This window comes from Tachypleus tridentatus, chromosome 12 (genome assembly GCF_004210375.1).
Source record: "Tachypleus tridentatus isolate NWPU-2018 chromosome 12, ASM421037v1, whole genome shotgun sequence".
Taxonomy (NCBI): domain Eukaryota; kingdom Metazoa; phylum Arthropoda; class Merostomata; order Xiphosura; family Limulidae; genus Tachypleus; species Tachypleus tridentatus.
The window spans coordinates 130,646,717-130,667,797 of record NC_134836.1 but is presented as its reverse complement, the minus strand read 5'-3'; the positions used below and the strand labels follow the sequence as shown (position 1 = coordinate 130,667,797).

Below are 21,081 nucleotides of genomic sequence, written 5' to 3'. Positions count from 1 at the left end.
ACCAGTCAACACTAGTTTCACCAACTCGAGCAATGAGTAGTGGGAAGTGACTTCGAAACTCGTTCAATAAATCACATTTTTTTCTTTTTTTACTGGTGATAATAACCCTAGTTCCAACACCACCGTTTTAACATTTTTCTCCAACAATTATAAGAATTTTATCTTTAGACTTCACGAATACCTTTGATGATAATTATGTGCACACAAAACAGGCCTTACCTGACGGTGCTCCACCACCGGCACTACTGAATACCTGTGATGATAATTATGTCCACACAAAACAGGCCTTACCTGACGGTGCTCCACAACCGGCACTAGTGAATACCTGTGATGATAATTATGTCCACACAAAACAGGCCTTACCTGACGGTGCTCCACCACCGGCACAACTGAATACCTGTGATGATAATTATGTCCACACAAAACAGGCCTTACCTGACGGTGCTCCACCACCGGCACTAGTGAATACCTGTGATGATAATTATGTCCACACAAAACAGGCCTTACCTGACGGTGCTCCACAACCGGCACTAGTGAATACCTGTGATGATAATTATGTCCACACAAAACAGGCCTTACCTGACGGTGCTCCACCACCGGCACTAGTGAATACCTGTGATGATAATTATGTCCACACAAAACAGGCCTTACCTGACGGTGCTCCACCACCGGCGCTACTGAATACCTGTGATGATAATTATGTCCACACAAAACAGGCCTTACCTGACGGTGCTCCACCACCGGCGCCACTGAATACCTGTGATGATAATTATGTCCACACAAAACAGGCCTTACCTGACGGTGCTCCACCACCGGCACTACTGAATACCTGTGATGATAATTATGTCCACACAAAACAGGCCTTACCTGACGGTGCTCCACCACCGGCACTACTGAATCTCTGAAAGATAAAATTTCAAAGTTACTTATTCGGGTAATTTAATCGATATATAGACAAACTGAAGTTGTTTCAACAAAAAAATTAAACTAGACCTATCTAACAACTCGAAATAACGGAGTTTCCAGACGCAGTCTAGCGGCTCATAAAATGGCTCTATCTAACAACTAGAAATAACGGAGTTTTCAGACGCAGTCTAGCGGCTCATAAAATGGCTACGAGTTTTTAATCTTTTATTTTTCCAAATACAAATATTCAGTTCTTAGCTGCACCTCTTGACTGATATGACATCAAATTATGGACGCAGCTGTTGAGAATTCCCTCTCGTTTTTACTTGTCACCTACTTTCTGAGTTACCAGGCAACGACGTTAGCATAAGATTAATAAATAAATAATTTATTTGATAATACTGGACGTTTATGTAAAGTTAGAACAGAGCATGGACGAGTTAATGCATTATTTTATATGAAAGAAATATTAAGTCATATTAGCTGAGAACACGTGGAACATGGAATGCTTCTAATTAAGTCATATTAGCTGAGAACACATGGAACATGGAATGCTTCTAGTTAAGTCATATTAGCTGAGAACACGTGGAACATGGAATGCTTCTAATTAAGTCATATTAGCTGAGAACACATGGAACATGGAATGCTTCTAGTTAAGTCATATTAGCTGAGAACACATGGAACATGGAATGCTTCTAATTAAGTCATATTAGCTGAGAACACATGGAACATGGAATGCTTCTAGTTAAGTCATATTAGCTGAGAACACGTGGAACATGGAATGCTTCTAATTAAGTCATATTAGCTGAGAACACATGGAACATGGAATGCTTCTAGTTAAGTCATATTAGCTGAGAACACATGGAACATGGAATGCTTCTAATTAAGTCATATTAGCTGAGAACACATGGAACATGGAATGCTTCTAGTTAAGTCATATTAGCTGAGAACACATGGAACATGGAATGCTTCTAATTAAGTCATATTAGCTGAGAACACATGGAACATGGAATGCTTCTAGTTAAGTCATATTAGCTGAGAACACGTGGAACATGGAATGCTTCTAATTAAGTCATATTAGCTGAGAACACATGGAACATGGAATGCTTCTAGTTAAGTCATATTAGCTGAGAACACGTGGAACATGGAATGCTTCTAATTAAGTCATATTAGCTGAGAACACATGGAACATGGAATGCTTCTAGTTAAGTCATATTAGCTGAGAACACATGGAACATGGAATGCTTCTAATTAAGTCATATTAGCTGAGAACACATGGAACATGGAATGCTTCTAGTTAAGTCATATTAGCTGAGAACACATGGAACATGGAATGCTTCTAATTAAGTCATATTAGCTGAGAACACATGGAACATGGAATGCTTCTAGTTAAGTCATATTAGCTGAGAACACGTGGAACATGGAATGCTTCTAATTAAGTCATATTAGCTGAGAACACATGGAACATGGAATGCTTCTAGTTAAGTCATATTAGCTGAGAACACATGGAACATGGAATGCTTCTAATTAAGTCATATTAGCTGAGAACACATGGAACATGGAATGCTTCTAATTAAATCATATTAGCTGAGAACACATGGAACATGGAATGCTTCTAGTTAAGTCATATTAGCTGAGAACACATGGAACATGGAATGCTTCTAATTAAGTCATATTAGCTGAGAACACATGGAACATGGAATGCTTCTAGTTAAGTCATATTAGCTGAGAACACATGGAACATGGAATGCTTCTAATTAAGTCATATTAGCTGAGAACACATGGAACATGGAATGCTTCTAATTAAATCATATTAGCTGAGAACACATGGAACATGGAATGCTTCTAATTAAGTCATATTAGCTGAGAACACATGGAACATGGAATGCTTCTAGTCTTCTTTAAACACCAAATACTTCAACAGTTCCTTCCAAACATTACATAAACGCTATAGTAGTTGAGTGTCGCTTCTAAAACCCGTGAAGAACAAATGTCTGCAGAAATTCATTCCTTGCACCTGGTATCGTGTTTTAGTCACCTAGCGGCAAAATCAGCATGAGGCAGCGACAAAGAATTGATTTAAAAAAAAAATAATCTGAGTAATTTTGTTCGTTCTGATACAATTGAATATCCACTAACATAGCTATTCACGTGAAGAAACATGTTATTTATTACAACGTAAATTCCATCCCAATGTTTCGATATTCTGGATGGCATAAAAACCAGTTTAATTTAAATTTATAAACATTTAAATATTTTAAGGTTCTTACTGATTCATAACCAACATTTTAAACCTCACGATTAATTATAATACATTTATGTTTCATAAACATCTTTATTTTTCAAAATGGCTGAGAAAGAATTAAAAAATTTTGTATTTATATCTCGTTTAACCACTTATAGTTTCATTTTTGGCCACGAGATGACACTACTAAATACAGCCAAATTTTAAACCCCGAAATTCGATTATAATACACGTAATATGAAAATTAGAAATATGAAATAAACAAAGTTTATTATACGTGTAAGAACACACTTGTTGAACCGAGAAGAAAGTGAAACCATTAACTGGATTTTTGGCTAAAAGAATTCTTTAAATTTAAAACATTCTAGAGAATGATTACATAGAATTTAAACTTCGTTTTAATTTTTTCATAAATTCAACTCTGAAAACAATATTCTTTTTTTTACAAAACTTATTATTTCGTTTCCCACGATTAATATTTTGTCATTATGTTTGTTAAAAATACAAACAAACCGAATAAAAATGAAGAATGGTGACGTCACACAAAGATGTATCTTCATTCATTCTACTTTTAATAGTGAAATCTATTTAGTCTCAAACTACATGTTGTGGTCTTTAGGTATTGTGTCTGGAGCATCACGTTTGAATGACCAACCATCATGTTGATGTTCCACTTTCCCTGGTACCTCCTCTCCATTAGCAGTAACCTGCCATCATGTTGATGTTCCACTTTCCCTGGTACCACCTCTCCATTAGCAGTAACCTGCCATCATGTTGATGTTCCACTTTCCCTGGTACCACCTCTCTATTAGCAGTAACCTGCCATCATGTTGATGTTCCACTTTCCCTGGTACCTCCTCTACATTAGCAGTAACCTGCCATCATGTTGATGTTTCACTTTCCCTGGTACCTCCTCTCCATTAGCAGTAACCAACCATCATGTTGATGTTCTACTTTCCCTGGTACCTCCTCTCCATTAGCAGTAACCAGCCATCATGCTGATGTTCTACTTTCCTTGGTACCTCCTCTCCATTAGCAGTTACCACCTATCATGTTGATGTTCTACTTTCCCTGGTACCCCCTCTCCATTAGCAGTAACCTGCCATCATGTTGATGTTTCACTTTCCTTGGTACCTCCTCTCCATTAGCACTAACCAACCATCATGCTGATGTTCTACTTTCCCTGGTACCTCCTCTCCATTAGCAGTAACCAACCATCATGTTGATGTTCTACTTTCCCTGGTACCTCCTCTCCATTAGCAGTAACCAGCCATCATGCTGATGTTCTACTTTCCTTGGTACCTCCTCTAAATTAGCAGTTACCACCTATCATGTTGATGTTCTACTTTCCCTGGTACCCCCTCTCCATTAGCAGTAACCTGCCATCATGCTGATGTTCCACTTTCCCTGGTTCCTCCTCTCCACTTCTTGATGAAACCTTTCAGGTAAAGAACAATTCTATCATCATGTCAACTGACATCAGATGAAATTGAGACTACAGTGAAGTAGGTACATCAAGTCCGTGAACAACAACAGGTGTTATAGCAGATTGAAGATTCAGATAACAAAACTACCCTTTTTATCTCCAGTGTTGCAGTCATGATGAAAAATCATTTCCATGCTTTATTGGCTCACACGAAACCACTGGAACTCCAAAAGGCAAAGACTTTTTCTTACCTTTAGTCCACTGTCCAAACTCTTCTGTGCAAACCTTTTGCGGAATCCCTGATGTGCATTGTTCCCCAAGTTTTATTTTAAAATACGTGGAATACACTTTTTTGACACATTCTGTAAAGTTTCACCTTAATGTCTTTACAACAAATTTACCACTTGTTGCTCTTAACGATTTGTTTTGTTTGTTTGTTTTTGAATTTCGCACAAAGCTACTAGAGGGCTATCTGTGCTAGCCGTCCCTAATTTAGCAGTGTAAGACTAGAGAGAAGGCAGCTAGTCATCACCACCCACCGCCAACTCTTGGGCTACTCTTTTACCAACGAATAGTGGGATTGACCTTCACATTATAACGCCCCCACGGCTGAAAGGGCGAGCATGTTTGGCGCGACCGGGATGCGAACCCGCGACCCTCAGATTACGAGACGCACGCCTTAACACGCTTGGCCATACTGGGCCTGCTCTTAACGAATAAATAATGTTAAAATGCACTCACAAACAAATACTATCCAGAAATAACACGTCATGTGGACTGTTAATCGTTTGTATACTAGTGGTGCGTTTCACGTGAGTTCTAGATCCATAAAACTCTTATGTCATGGTAGGTCTACAGAAATCTACATGTGGTTATAAACATTTTAAATATAACCAAATGTGACCATATCTCAATGCAAATTATTCACTTAAGTAAAAGTACATGTGATGTTTAGTGAAAAAACTGTGCATAGAGAAAAACTTGTATCGTTTTCTGATTAAGCGTACAGGAATTACTATAGAACATAAAAAACTTCATTATAATAAAGCCATCACAGATTAATGAATCATCAAATATTATGTTTAGTGTTCACATGTTATACTTATTCTGACAGTCTGCATCAAAAATACTTTGAACAAATTAAGAAGTCAATTCGGACAGTGAAAGTTACACATTAAAAGCATAATGAGAGCCGTTTAAATTTCAACACTAATATTAAAGATAACGGTTTGGCTTATTTTGAATTTCGTGCAAAGATACTTGAGAGCTATCTGCGTTAGCCGTCCCTAATTTAGTAGTGTGAGACTAGAGGGAACGCAGCTAGTCATCACCACCCACCGCCAGTTCTTGGGTTACTCTTTTACCAATGAATATTGGGATTGACCGTCATATTATAACGCCCCCGCAGCTCAAAGGGCGAGCATGTTTGATGTGACGGGAATTCGAGCCTGCGACCCTAGAATTACAAGTCGAGAGCCCTAACTAACTAGCCATGCTAAGCCAGAAAAATAACAGAGAACAGTTAAAAACAGAAGATATAATTCTAATCTGCAAAAAAAAGAGCCCAATCTGACGTCATCTGGTCCACTTCTGAATAACGGTCGTATTCAGATATAGGAATATTTTTAAACACTTTTGTCGGCTACTGAAAATGATGCTTACCAGTCTGCTATTACTGTACCCAAAGCCCCCGCAGGAAGACAAAAAAAACAACAAAACAAACACAGTATATGCGTTAGTTATGTAACGTACAGTTCTAAACTGGTCAATTCTCATCTATATCAAAAACAAGCCCTCATCCTATTGACATGAGAGCTGTTCTCTCTCTGTCTGTGTATCCCCTATTAATACAACCTGTTAGATATCTTGCAATATATTTGTTGCGGAAAAAGTGACGTTTATAAGTACTGCAAACTGGAGTGAATCTAATCTCGAGACATACCATGTAATCTAATCTGAAGATCGAACGTCTAAGTTCCTAGATTTTGAAATGAAATCAGGCAGTCGGAAGACAACCACTTAGTACATCCGACGGTTGTTTACTTGAACAAATGATACGAATTTAAGTAGTGATATATAGTTATCTTTTCTACCGGAAGGTGGACATGTTTGCTAATGGCATGTGACAGTTTGAAGATTTTGTTTTAAATCATAGTTGTTAAGTCATCAAAATGTCCGAATTTCCTATCTGGACAATGTCTTACGCGCAAGTGGGCTAAATGACCTGGGTCAGAGATCCCCCTGGTTTCTGTGATGGTTGGTGATCATTTTGAACTACTGAGCACAACAGTCAGATAACTAGAACCACCTATTGCAACAATATTTTTTTTATATATAAACCAAATAACGACACCGACTGTCACTTTTATAATGCGCCAACAGCTGAAACAGCGTAGAAGTATTCAACAACACTATAGTTCGACACAATAACCACTGTCCGAGAAATTGTATTTTGTGTAAGTTTAACAACAAAGGACATATTTGCCAATTAGCTAAAAATCACCTCAGAACAAAGTGTCGTTTATCTTTAACCTCCAAGCAAGTGAATTTCGTTACAGGTTCATAATCGACCAAAAACGTCCTAAAAACTTTAGAACAAATAAATACATTAAACGTTTCTTCCCAGTCAAGTGAGTTTCGTTAGAACATCTAGTATGAATAAAAACATTTAAAGAATTTATTTACCGTAATCTACAAGCAATTACTGGACATAACAAGAATACTAATATATAAAGTGGAAATATTAATAAAACAATTTAAACAGAAGAGAAAGACTAAAATGTTTATGCACAAAACAACAATAAAACAGACATTTAACTAAATTCTTATCCAAAACTTCACTGATTACTCTCACTTGTACTGATGTGCAATGCGCATATATCAGTGAAAATTACAAGATATTTGATGTCATCGTGAACTAAACAGATATTCAAGAACAATGCGCCCTCTATCCAACATATAGATTTAAAACTACGAAGATTTAGCTTAGAACAAAATTAAGGCAAACTTAAGTTTTTCAAGAGCATCTGGTTATCCCTAAACAAATGGGAGATTATATATATATTTTACGCGTTTGTGTTTTTCTTATAGCAAAGCCACGTTGAGTTATCTGCTGTGTCCACCAAGGGAAATCGAACCCCTGACTTTAGCGTTGCAAATCCGTAAACTTCCTGCTGCCACAGCGAGGGAGGGGCTTTATACCTTTATAAAAATCGGATGTCTAAGAAACAGAAAAGTTCTTCAATTAACGTCGTATAACTTTCTCTGAAATTAAAAGTTTGACATACACAGACATGTTTTAAGAATCAACACATTCTCTGCAAGAGAACCAGTCACCAATGTTTTAACCCCGCTGTAGTGACAGGACGAGGTTTCCAGTAAACGTTGTGAAATACTGTTATTACGTGTGTATGAAATAGTCTGACAACACCACAAAGTTTTATCTAAATAGCACGTTGGATAACAAAGTGTCGTCACAACAAATAGAAGAAGTAGACAAAGATAACACACACATACTTTATCACAAACTAGCGGGAATTCGCAGATCGCAAACTTCCGCCACGCGGCGTGGATTATATTCGGTTTTCCAAAAAATACGAAAAGGTGTCCGTCTTAACGGTGAACACAAACCACTTTTAGCATGACAAGAAGTAATAATATTCCACACAAGTAAACCAAGTTTCATCAAACTGTGAATAATATTCCACACAAGTCCACCAAGTTTCACCAAACTGTGAATGATATTCCAAACAAGTCCACCAAGTTTCATCAAACTGTGAATAATATTCCACACAAGTAAACCAAGTTTCATCAAACTGTAAATAATATTCCACACAAGTCCACCAAGTTTCATCAAACTGTGAAAAATATTCCACACAAGTAAACCAAGTTTCATCAAACTGTAAATAATATTCCACACAAGTCCGCCAAGTTTCATCAAACTGTGAATAATATTCCACACAAGTCCACCATGTTTCACCAAACTGTGAATGATATTCCAAACAAGTCCACCAAGTTTCATCAAACTGTGAATAATATTCCACACAAGTAAACCAAGTTTCATCAAACTGTAAATAATATTCCACACAAGTCCACCAAGTTTCATCAAACTGTGAATAATATTCCACACAAGTAAACCAAGTTTCATCAAACTGTAAATAATATTCCACACAAGTCCACCAAGTTTCATCAAACTGTGAAAAATATTCCACACAAGTAAACCAAGTTTCACCAAACTGTGAATGATATTCCAAACAAGTCCACCAAGTTTCATCAAACTGTGAATAATATTCCACACAAGTCCACCAAGTTTCATCAAACTGTGAATAATATTCCACACAAGTCCACCAAGTTTCATCAAAATGTGAATAATATTCCACACAAGTCCACCAAGTTTCATCAAACTGTGAATAATATTCCACATAAGTCCACCAAGTTTCATCAAAATGTGAATAATATTCGACACAAGTCCACCAAGTTTCATCAAACTGTGAATAATATTCCACACAAGTCCACCAAGTTTCATCAAACTGTGAATAATATTCCACACAAGTCCACCTAGTTTCATCAAACTGTGAATAATATTCCACACAAGTCCACCAAGTTTCATCAAAATGTGAATAATATTCCACACAAGTCCACCTAGTTTCATCAAACTGTGAATAATATTCCACACAAGGCCACCAAATTTCATCAAACTGTTAATAATATTCCACACAAGTCCACCAAGTATCATCAAACTGTTAATAATATTCCACACAAGTCCACCAAGTTTCATCAAACTGTGAATAATATTCCACACAAGTCCACCAAGTTTCATCAAACTGTTAATAATATTCCACACAAGTCCACCAAGTTTCATCAAACTGTGAATAACATTCCACACAAGTCCACCAAGTTTCATCAAACTGTGAATAACATTCCACACAAGGCCACCAAGTTTCATCAAACTGTGAATAATATTCCACACAAGTCCACCAAGTTTCATCAAACTGTGAATAATATTCCACACAAGTCCACCAAGTTTCATCAAACTGTGAATAATATTCCACACAAGTCTACCAAGTTTCATCAAACTGTGAATAATATTCCACACAAGTCCACCAAGTTTCATCAAACTGATAATAATATTCCACACAAGTCCACCAAGTTTCATCAAACTGCGGTCATTATGGACGGAGTTATAGAGCAAAATAACGTGAAAACGGGATTCCGCGTTAGGTGCGGATTTTCTTTTTTATTTCGCGACCTTACGGTGACCTTGACCCTCCAAAAACTAAGTACTTATAAGTTGGGTCATATTTCAAATGTATGCGAACTTCTTTCCAAATCCCTTAAATCGGTTTCGAGATATCTTGCTGACAAACATGGAGAATGGTGAAAACCTAACCTCCGTAATTATTATACCAAATATCGACTACCTGTCATCCACCAACATCCTAAACTAACTCGTGCACTAGTCCTTTTTAAAGACAATTTGTGAAACGTAATTCATGCATGTGATCAAACCCACGTTAATTGAGGCTGTGTGCTTGTTTGCGAAAGGAAGTGTTAGCTCTATGGCTACCAAACCAAGATGGAGTAAAACGCACCTGGAAAGCCTTCCAGGAATGTTGGGGTCTAGGGTTAGATTTTCAAGTTGAATTTGAATATTAGTTCCTGGACTCTTGAAATTCCCACGTTTGAAATTATTTATATCCTCTGTTAACAGGATCAAACATGTGAGGGTTAAAACAGGGAGACACAGACCTTCCTCCTTTAAAGCAGCTATAGAAGTATGTCTGTAAAGGGTGGGGGACAAAGGCTGTCCTGAAAACGGTCCAGGTATGACGAGTCTAGATGTAGAGTTTTCAGAGTCACTGAAACCGAATCAGATTTAGGGTTACATTGTCGATATTATATTCATACCCAAGTCACGAGCTAATGGCTCGTGATGTTGTTGGTTACACGTCCTCTGGGAATAACAAAGGAGTTTGGTCTTACATTGAAACCTCTGCGAATCATGAAGAGGAAGATGTGAACTTTGAACCCTCTCATAAGAAAGGAGCCGGTGTTTTATTAAAGTTGGCCCACAATGTAGTGAACTTTGAACCTTCTCATAAGAAAGGAGCGGGTATATTTTATTTTGATCATTAAAGTTGGCCCACAATGTAGTGAACTTTGAACCTTCTCATAAGAAAGGTGCGGGTATTTTATTTTGATCATTAAAGTTGGCCCACAATATAGTGAACTTTGAACCTTCTCATAAGAAAGGAGCGGGTATTTTATTTTGATCATTAAAGTTGGCCCACAATGTAGTGAACTTTAAACCTTCTCATAAGAAAGGAGCGGGTATTTTATTTTGATCATTAAAGTTGGCCCACAATGTAGTGAACTTTGAACCCTCTCATAAGAAAGGAGCGGGTATATTTTATTTTGATCATTAAAGTTGGCCCACAATGTAGTGAACTTTGAACCTTCTCATAAGAAAGGAGCGGGTATTTTATTTTGATCATTAAAGTTGGCCCACAATGTAGTGAACTTTGAACCCTCTCATAAGAAAGGAGCGGGTATTTTATTTTGATCATTAAAGTTGGCCCACAATGTAGTGAACTTTGAACCTTCTCATAAGAAAGGAGCGGGTATTTTATTTTGATCATTAAAGTTGGCCCACAATGTAGTGAACTTTGAACCCTCTCATAAGAAAGGAGCGGGTATTTTATTTTGATCATTAAAGTTGGCCCACAATGTAGTGAACTTTGAACCTTCTCATAAAAAAGGGGCGGGTGTTTTATTAAAGTTGGCCCACAATGTAGAATAATAAATTCGTTCTTTCCAAGATTTAACTTACAACATTAACTAAGCCATAGTTACACGGAAATACCACACTAATCTGTTTTAACCAACTGATAAAAGTTCCTATAAGTTTCTCAAACACGTTTAGTGTGATAATTCTTATTTTTAAATATTGATATTCAGGTGTGATCTGTTGATGCTTTAAAGTTCATACATCTTGTAGTGTACATTAATGTAGTGTTGATAAGTGTAACTAGTCACAATCTACTTAGTTAGGGCTGACATCCAAGTCTGGACTCATTCTCAGGTACGTTCAGTCATTTTTGTACAAATTATTTTGTATATTTATATAATGTGTAAATTAGCCACAGTGGTAATGTTTTACATGTGTCAGAACAGTTTGTAAACAAAAACCATGGTATTGACATTTTCCGATGAAAAGTCCAAACCTACATAACACTACGTAAATGTCATGTTACTTTAACTTAAAACAATGAAAATAAATTAGTTGTTAATCTGCACGACTCTTAAAGACATTCATAGTTATTTAAACAAACATTAAAAGTTCTAATCTACTTTTAACTCGCGACACAGAGACGAACACAAGTGGTACTTGAGTAGCTTTGTACGAAATTCAAACAAAACACTGAGACAATTTCTGACGATATATGTTTCAAGTTTTATCTAATATATTTTGAACAAAGCCTATATAAATGATCACAATCCTAAGAAAATGATTAAAATAATATTTTAACGAGTAAACAATTTGCACCGACGTACAATATAAATAAAACGTTTGGCTGAGCAAGCGAGACATATGGCCGCATGACTACAGGAAACAGTTAATATGGCGTTAACATGGGTGGAACTCCATTAGACTGTAATGGTTATTGTTAACCTAATACATTCTAGTCTTCACAGTGCTGATGGATATCTTTAAGACAGGTACGACGTTTCAACCAATCCCAGTACATAAATTTGAGCCCATCCCTTAGGAGTCGGGGGTGGGGTCACGTTTATCTATACAACTAGGACAAAATGTTTTTAAAAATGTCTCACCTTACGGAACCACATCAAGTGATCCCGAAGTCGTTGCAGGTCCAGTGATTTACTTCGTCTTTTGAAAAAAGACATTCTATACGATGTCTTGATGGCTAAGTATCAGTTGTTTGTTTTTATTGAACAAGCAACTAAAAACCCACGAAGTGCTTTAAAGAGATTTAGCCGTATAATCCAATACCCGACTTTCACCAAGACAACAACAAATACCACGTAAGTTTCTATAAAACATCTAGATTTTCACATGTAGGGAAGAGACACTTTCGGAGATTTTACATTTTCTTCTCAACAAGTCTCGGGCAATAGAGCTAAACACAAGCTATCTTCCTTTGTTTTATAATACAAATAAGTGTAAATTTATCACGTAGTTCAAGTGATAAAACGTAAAGTTCAAAAAGCACGAGTGTGCGCAACTATTTCTGGACTTTTATCTATTGTATTTCATCATATAATTCCAGAATTGTTAAAAATGATGTTTTAAAACATCTAACAAAGAAATGTATTACTACCAAGCCGAGTATGTGACACATTCTATCCACTGACACTTCTAAATAAGTCACAACTCTACAACATAAAACATCTAGCACGCCTCAAGAAAAACACGGTCTCCCTCGTGTTGACAGATGGCGCTACGCACTGTAAGGTACAGCCAAGCAGCGCTTGATATATAATTATTCACAAATTTTAGTGTATTAACAACTAGTCGAGGAAAATGGTAATACTATAACTTTATGATATATTATTCTATGACAAAGTAAACCAGTAAACGACTCTTCACTTACGGAGGAGTAGAAGGTAAATTATAGTCACGGTTTATTTGACTGAGGGCAGTACAGGAACGTACGCCCCATGCGCACCTATTACTGCGGGCGTCCAGGCCTCGCCTCGACACTTTAAGTTCTACATTAAATATTATGCTTTCTCCTACTTGTCCCGGAAGCAGTTCTACTAATTGGTACCGTTTCCTATGCAAATGGCTTGGAGTGTGGCATACATGTTTTACAAACTTCTTTCATTATTTTGTCAGGGTTGTATGTATAAATACAATGAAATAGACATTTATTTAAGGTTCATCATAAATAACAAACAATTGATCGCTTCAACCAAAACTTTTTAAGAAAACAAAAATCACATACAGTTATGTACTTATTTTCAGATGTAGATATTTTCCGTTCTCTTTATAATAAGTTCAATTCATTTCCCAAAAAAAGGATTTATTTTGAAATATTAAAGTAATAAAAAAATAATAGAAATATATACAACCCGTCGAGACCATTTTGTAGTCCATAAATTCTAAGTCAATGAAGAGAATTTGAACTGTGTTCTTGGTGAATAGTTAAATCATTGGGAGGGGCAAATGCTTCTTGCAAAATTTTGAAAATGGAACACAAAATTGTGGTTTGAAGACTTTTTTCTGATTAACATAAAGTATTACTTTACATAGAAAGGCAGTGTATTTAAGTACCACATGAAATTACAAAAGAAATCCCACTAAAGGTGGGGCAGATATTGTACGGGCTTGTTTTTACGGTGTGAACGTGTTTTAGAAGTTGACAAAACATGATACAATTAATTATACATGTATACATTATGTTAGGCCTACTATAATTTACGTACAACACAATACACATAAGCTATTGTATTATTAACATATGACAATATCTTAGACCTAGTATATTTTTAACACACACATTTGACCTATCGTATTTTTTAACATAACACATTATGTTAGACCTACTGTGTTTTTACTGTTACAATACCTTAAACATATTTTTAACATATGTTAATATATTGGGCCTACTGCATTTTTGACAAACGACATTTTCCACACATGACATAATGTTAGACCCATTGTATTCTTAACATAAGAACTCACATTATAAAAGTTACCTTTATCTACATCATACCTTGGTTATGAGTTACCTTTATCTACAACATACCTTGGTTATGAACGTTACCTTTATCTACAACATACCTTGGTTATGAACGTTACCTTTATCTACATCATACCTTGGTTATGAGTTACCTTTATCTACAACATGCCTTGGTTATGAGTTACCTTTATCTACAACATATCTTGGTTATGAGTTACCTTTATCTACAACATACCTTGGTTATGAGTTACCTTTATCTACAACATATCTTGGTTATGAGTTACCTTTATCTACAACATATTTTCGATATGAGTTACCTTTATCTACAACATACCTTGGTTATGAGTTACTTTTATCTACAACATACCTTGGTTATGAACGTTATCTTTATCTACAACATACCTTGGTTATGAACGTTACCTTTATCTCCAACATACCTTGGTTATGAGTTACCTTTATCTACAACATGCCTTGGTTATGAGTTACCTTTATCTACAACATATCTTGGTTATGAGTTACCTTTATCTACAACATACCTTGGTTATGAGTTACCTTTATCTACAACATATCTTGGTTATGAGTTACCTTTATCTACAACATATTTTCGATATGAGTTACCTTTATCTACAACATACCTTGGTTATGAGTTACTTTTATCTACAACATACCTTGGATATGAACGTTACCTTTGTATAAAACATACCTTGGTTATGAATGTTACCTGGTTTTCTAACCACAGTATGTTATATATCTCGTGACCTCACATCATGAACCCGTTGTTTAAATTTGGTTTTCGACCATTACACATAAAGAATAAATTAAATAATATCCAGTAATTCAAGACATTATAAAGCATTATATACAGATAACTAGAATATGATCCTCCGACAGGTAGTATTGAAACTTTGTTTTAAGACAGTTGTTTATTCTTAATCAGTACTTGCAACATCTTTGAGTTTACGATACCTTTTTAACTAAGATTCTGTTCTCTACCGAACATCCTGATGTGAAAGATGTTTGTTAAACCTTATCTAACAACAGCCACTTCCTCAGGTTTTCAGTACGACGTGAGTGTGTCTACTGACAGTAAATCAGTACGACGTGAGTGCGTCTCCTGTCAGTAACTCAGTACGACGTGAGTGCGTCTCCTGTCAGTAACTCAGTACGACGTGAGTGTGTATGTTGTCTTATTTTTCATCCTGTATTTGGTTCGTGTGATGTACGATTCTGGTTAGACGGAGTTTTCAAATATTTATGAATAAAAACAGTTAAATTATATGTTTAAACAGTAATCATGGTGGTAAATAAGGTTTGTGCTGGTATAAAAATATCAAACACTACGTAAAACAAACTTAAACGTTTTTATCTGGATATTCTGGAATCCTGCACAAGAAGTTGAAAAACGAATCTGTGACGTAAGGTCGAATGTTTCCTGTGATTCGCTGAGTCTTCTGCTGAGAACTGTAGTATCGCCCACTGAAGGCTCGTCAGCAATACAGGAAAGCCTCTTATAATGACGTGTATTCAATCAGTTTTTAATAATTACGTTGTTAATTCACTTTCCAAACACTAGATGTCAGGAATTGTTTTGTGTATATAAACGATCATCACTGCAACACCACACTTTTATATACAAGGCTTACATCCGTCCACTAATAGAGTACGGATGTCAAGTAACATACAATATGTCAAACAACACACTCCAAAAAATCCAAGTGCAACAAAACAAAATATTAAAATCCGCATTCAGTTTACCATCTTTTACGCCAACAAATTATCTTCACCAAATTAGTAATTTACCAACTATAAGAGACAGAATAACAGAACTTTCTCTCAAATATTATCTAAAAGCAGAAAATAGAAACAAATTAACGGCATCACTACACAAATTATCAAGTGCACCAACGAAATACATATCACCTTACAACATATTTCAAGAATCAAAATCCACTCAACAAAGAATCTAAATAAATATAATCTATGTTATTAACATGAATTCCTATTTTTCAGGTACAGGGCACACGACAGGCAAAACTTTCGGCGCCTGTCGTGTGAAAGTGGGTTTTCTCGGGGCACTCCCGTTTCCCCCCACATCAAATTCTTCAGGCATTGGATTTCTAGATCCCAGCCTAGGCAACCTTTTTGCCAGACCCAGAACCGGGCCGTTTGATTTGATCTGAATTTGAATGAATTACATTCACGTTCACATCTGCCCAACTTTTTTCTTTTCGGGACAGGTCCCGGCCTTTCTTTCCTCTGCTGCCTTTGCCTCCACCCAAAAAGTCAAGAATAATAACGATAATTAATTTATTAAAATAATAATTAAAAAAAAACACCACTTAATCTTAATAACAATCCACGAAAGGGGACGAAGAGGAACTACAAAGTTCCTGAACACCCCAGTTGGAGAGAGAACTCTTCTGATTTCTCTCTCTCTAAACTGAACCCCTGCCACGTTAGTTTAGTTTTAGTTACACCACACTAACTTTTGCAGTTGATGTACACAATATCCACTAACCTTACAGAATACGCATCACATGTTATTATACATCGATCTTGCAGTATATACATATGTAAAATCTCCATTCTAAAAGCATATACGTATGTAAATTACTGTATTCTTCAGAAATTTCTGATAAATACAAGTCGCAGCTGTCGTGAGAGGGATGTAACATCAATATAATACCTAATGAACATCAGAAACAGTTTCTGTACACTTCTGACTTCTGGAAGCAATTGAGCTTTTTGGTAGCACAACGAATGTTTTTTTTATCTTCTGTTTAAAAATTCTATATATTAATCGTATCAGTAAGCTATCTAAATGACTCGAATCAACATTCACTGATTACTGATACCTTACACGATCATCTTAAGACATCCCGGTGTGGGTCCGATCCTCTCTCATAATTACTGCTCTAGGGCACCCGAGGTTCGCTTCTTCTTTGTGGGTATTTGGGTATGTTGGATTTTAGATACCTAGGAGGGTCAGGTGCACAAGACCTCTTCCACCATCCTTAACTTTCATGTCGGCTACTATTATGTTGTTGTAGTGCTGTAGGGCCAGTGTAACCCACAGTTCTCGGACCTTTTCAGGACAATGTCCATTTATTTTCATGAGTTGCCGGTTTTTATTTTCCTCTTTTATATTTCTTCGTTATTATTAATTTTTATTTTATTTTTAGATATATTTATATATATTTAACGAAAAATATATATATAAAAAGCTATGATTGTTATACCAGTTCTAAACGTCCAGTGCGTGGTGGCCAGCTTGATTTATATTTCTTAAATATATATTTATAGAAGAGAGGTACTTAGGACTATGCTCATCATGTATGTAGATCACACAATAAATCATTTTTATGTCTGTTTCTATTAAAATAATTCAGTGCATTATACAAGAGTCTAACAGATATTGTTTCTGTGTTTACATACTTGTACATGAATGTGGGTGTAGTACTACGTGGTACAAGCTGAAGTTAAGATTGAATTTTGTATTTTTTGTAGTTTGTACGAGGTCTGTTCAAACAATACGCGGACTGACGTCATAAAACAAAATGTACTTTATTTAGAAGTTACAGGTCTGGGACCCCTTCAAGGTACTCTCCTCCCCAACGCACACACTTATCCCAACGGTGTTTCCACTTGTTGAAACAGTCCTGGTACGCTTCTTTTGTAATGTCCTCCAGCTCCTTCGTCGCAGTTGCCTTAATCTCGGGAATCGTCTCAAATCTTCTTCCTTTCAAGGGTCTTTTGAGTTTGGGGAACAAGAAAAAATCGCAAGGAGCAAGGTCAGGTGAGTAGGGGGGTGGGGAAGAACAGTGATCGAGTGTTTGTCCAAAAACTCACAAGTTCTGAGGCACAAACTTCGCAGCAACGCGGTGCATCTTCAATGTTTCGGTCAAAATCTCGTAACAAGATCCAACTGATATCCCACACTTTTCAGGAAGCTCCCTGACAGTCAGACGTCGATTTGCCCGCACCAGGGTGTTGATTTTGTCGACGTGTGGGTCGTCAGTTGACGTGGAAGGACGTCCAGGACGCTCATCATCTTCAATGGACTGTCGACCATCCTTAAAACGTTCATGCCACTTGAAACATGCCGTACGCTTCATAGCAACATCACCGTAAGCCGTGTTAAGCATAGCAAAAGTTTCAGTCGCAGATTTTCCAAGTTTAACACAAATTTCACAGCAAGTCGTTGCTCGTTCAGGTCATTCATTCTGAAATCCGCCAAACGAAAAAATCGCACTTCACTTAAAACCGCGTAGCTAATACACAAATGAAGATATCTGCAATCGGGAAATGGCGTCGTAATCAGCTGATCTGTGCGAACCTAGCGACACCAAGCGGATTCCCTGGAACCAACTGGACCCGCGCAATTCAAACAGTCCGCGTATTTTTTGAACAGCCCTCGTATAATTGTTTTTGTGTTATGTTTATCCAGGCAGGACATCCGTATTCTATTATAGGTCTAATGTATGTTTTGTAGATTTTTATTATATTATCAGGTGATGTACCTTGATTTTTACCCGATAGGCGTATTGCATAATTTGCTCTTTTCCATATTCTAATCAGGATATTGTTAGTATGCTGTATCCACGTTAATTTGGTATCATAAAACAATCCTGAACATTTAACAGAAGTAGCAGTCAGTAAAAGTGATCCGTTCATGTATAACTTTGATGGATCTTTTTTTCAGTTTATTTAATCTACTGAATAATATAACTTGGGTTTTCGGAATATTTATTTTAATTCTATATTTCTGGTAGTATTCCTCTATATTATTCATGACTGGTTGGAGGTTTGTTGCTGTTATTGAAGGAGTGGGGGCACTTTTCCAGACCGCTACATCGTGATGCAAATTCTGATGCAAAACCTAAGTTTGACCTAAGGTTATTGTTTGTTTGCTTGCTTTTTGAATTTCACGCAAAGCTTCTCGAGGGCTATCTGCGCTAGCCGTCCATAATCTAGCAATGTAAGAGTACAGGAGAGGCAATTCTTGGGCTACTCTTTTACCAACGAATAGTGGAATTGACCATAAAATTATAACTCCCCCACGGTGCGACGGGGATCAGAACCTGCGACCCTCAGATTACGAGTCGAGTGCCTTAACCACCTGGCCATGCCGGCCCTTTATTGATGAAACAATTAACATCAGAACATGTTTTACATATTTATACAGTTAACCACCTGGCCAGGCCGGGCCTTTATTGATGAAACTATTAACATCAGAACATGTTTTACATATTTATACAGTTAACCACCTGGCCATGCCGGGCCTTTATTGATGAAATAAGTTCAACGTGTTAACTTCCATTTTTCGTCAGGTCTGATCAAAATAGACAACTGGTTAGTATATTAGGTAGAAAAGGTGGAATCACGAAACAGGATTATTGGCAGAATTATAACACCAGGGGAATGTTCATAAATAAAGAGTCAACTGTTCCAGCTGAGCCTAGACCTCTTACTCTACCCGTTCCTTTGATAAGACAATAACGTATTTTAACTGTAATTTTTACTTACCTTGGAAAAGACGTCAGTGGCGATTGAATTAGACCGGTTACGAAACCTTTCAATAACCTTCGAAACGGGTCCACTTTTACTCTCGGACCCCGACGCTTGTTTACGGTATTCTCCTCGTGAAAATGGGTCTGAAGAGTTTGAAGCAATAGAAGACCCGAGAGACACCTGTAACTGGGAAAGAGCTTGTGTCGGTGAATTACCGCCTCCTGGTGAAGAGGAAAATGTATTCTGCATAGAGTTTTTTATTGTTGTTAAAATGGCGGGTGTTTGCCATTTACTGTCAGATTTTGAACGAGGCCGAAAGGCTTCAAATATGGCTAACTTCCTTGAAGGACTAACTCCCGAAAGTACATCGTCCCCAGAGGGCCGTCTTGAACGACTGGGGATCAGGCCCTCACGATGTGTGGACATCTTTGAAGTTCCACCAGAGAGTGACCGAATTCGATCCTGAGCAACCACAGTTTTAGATTTAAGATACGTGTCATCGGAAGATGTCATTTCATCAAAATCTTCTGTGATTATTGTGGGTAAGACAATGGACGGAATACCCTAGAAATACAAGTTAACAGTAATCACTGCAATATTCTGTTATCATTATAATATAAGACAATTAAATTATAAATACAAATTATAGTCAACCTTAAAGGTTTTAGCCCATCCAGGTTAACATAAATTATTTGTTTTATTTACAAATAACAATAGTTCATTTTATCATCTTAAAAAATATCATAGTTTGTTCTAGTTAACCAAAAATAATCTTTTAGTATTAAAATACAATAAATGCAGTTATAGTAATTTGATCTCTAAAGTATGACACATGTTTGTTGCTAAATAAAATAAATGTTTATGTGCCTTCTTTTTAAATATTGGAATTTTTAAAATTTTCACCAATGTATTCTATTAAGATAAACATATTTATTGTTCGTAAGACATCTTTTGCTCTTTAAAGACAATGATATTCCACATATTAATTAATTTCTCACGGGAAAGACTTTTTGTAAAATGTCTTTTTATGAACCGTTTTATTTTTATTATTTTATATTTGTTTCAACATTGTTCTCTAGTGAAACAATTGGTTTCGGTATGCTCGAGCCACACTCCATCTCATATCAATATTTTATACAACTAAAGAATATTTAACATCTAGATGACTGACAAGTTATTCGAATAAAAGGTTTTAATGAACACAAACCTTAAGTGTTTTGCCAAATTCTCAACACGTTTTTTTCAGTTAAAGTTATCAATATCTAAGGTACACAACTTATCACGTG

At 36.4% G+C, this 21,081-nt stretch overlaps 1 protein-coding gene across 1 annotated transcript; it reads right to left on the bottom strand.

Moving 5' to 3' along the window:
• Positions 1-782: 782 nt before the first annotated feature.
• On the bottom strand, positions 783-20,358 carry LOC143234706 (uncharacterized). Its single transcript, XM_076472265.1, has 2 exons — positions 19,811-20,358; positions 783-901 (listed from the first exon to the last, which is right to left on the bottom strand). Exons 1-2 carry the CDS (start codon positions 20,306-20,308, stop codon positions 842-844), a joined length of 558 nt encoding a protein of 185 aa, XP_076328380.1. The 5' UTR covers positions 20,309-20,358; the 3' UTR covers positions 783-841.
• Between the last annotated feature and the right edge of the window lie 723 nt (positions 20,359-21,081).

What these genes read in the sequence shown, in the direction of transcription:
- LOC143234706 (XM_076472265.1), bottom strand. Translation starts at nt 20,308, where the DNA reads ATGACATCTTCCGATGACACGTATCTTAAATCTAAAACTGTGGTTGCT. An exon ending in CCACTGACGTCTTTTCCAAG is followed by an intron (nt 902 to 19,810) that starts GTAAGTAAAAAT and finishes TTTATCTTTCAG; the next exon opens with AGATTCAGTAGTGCCGGTGG.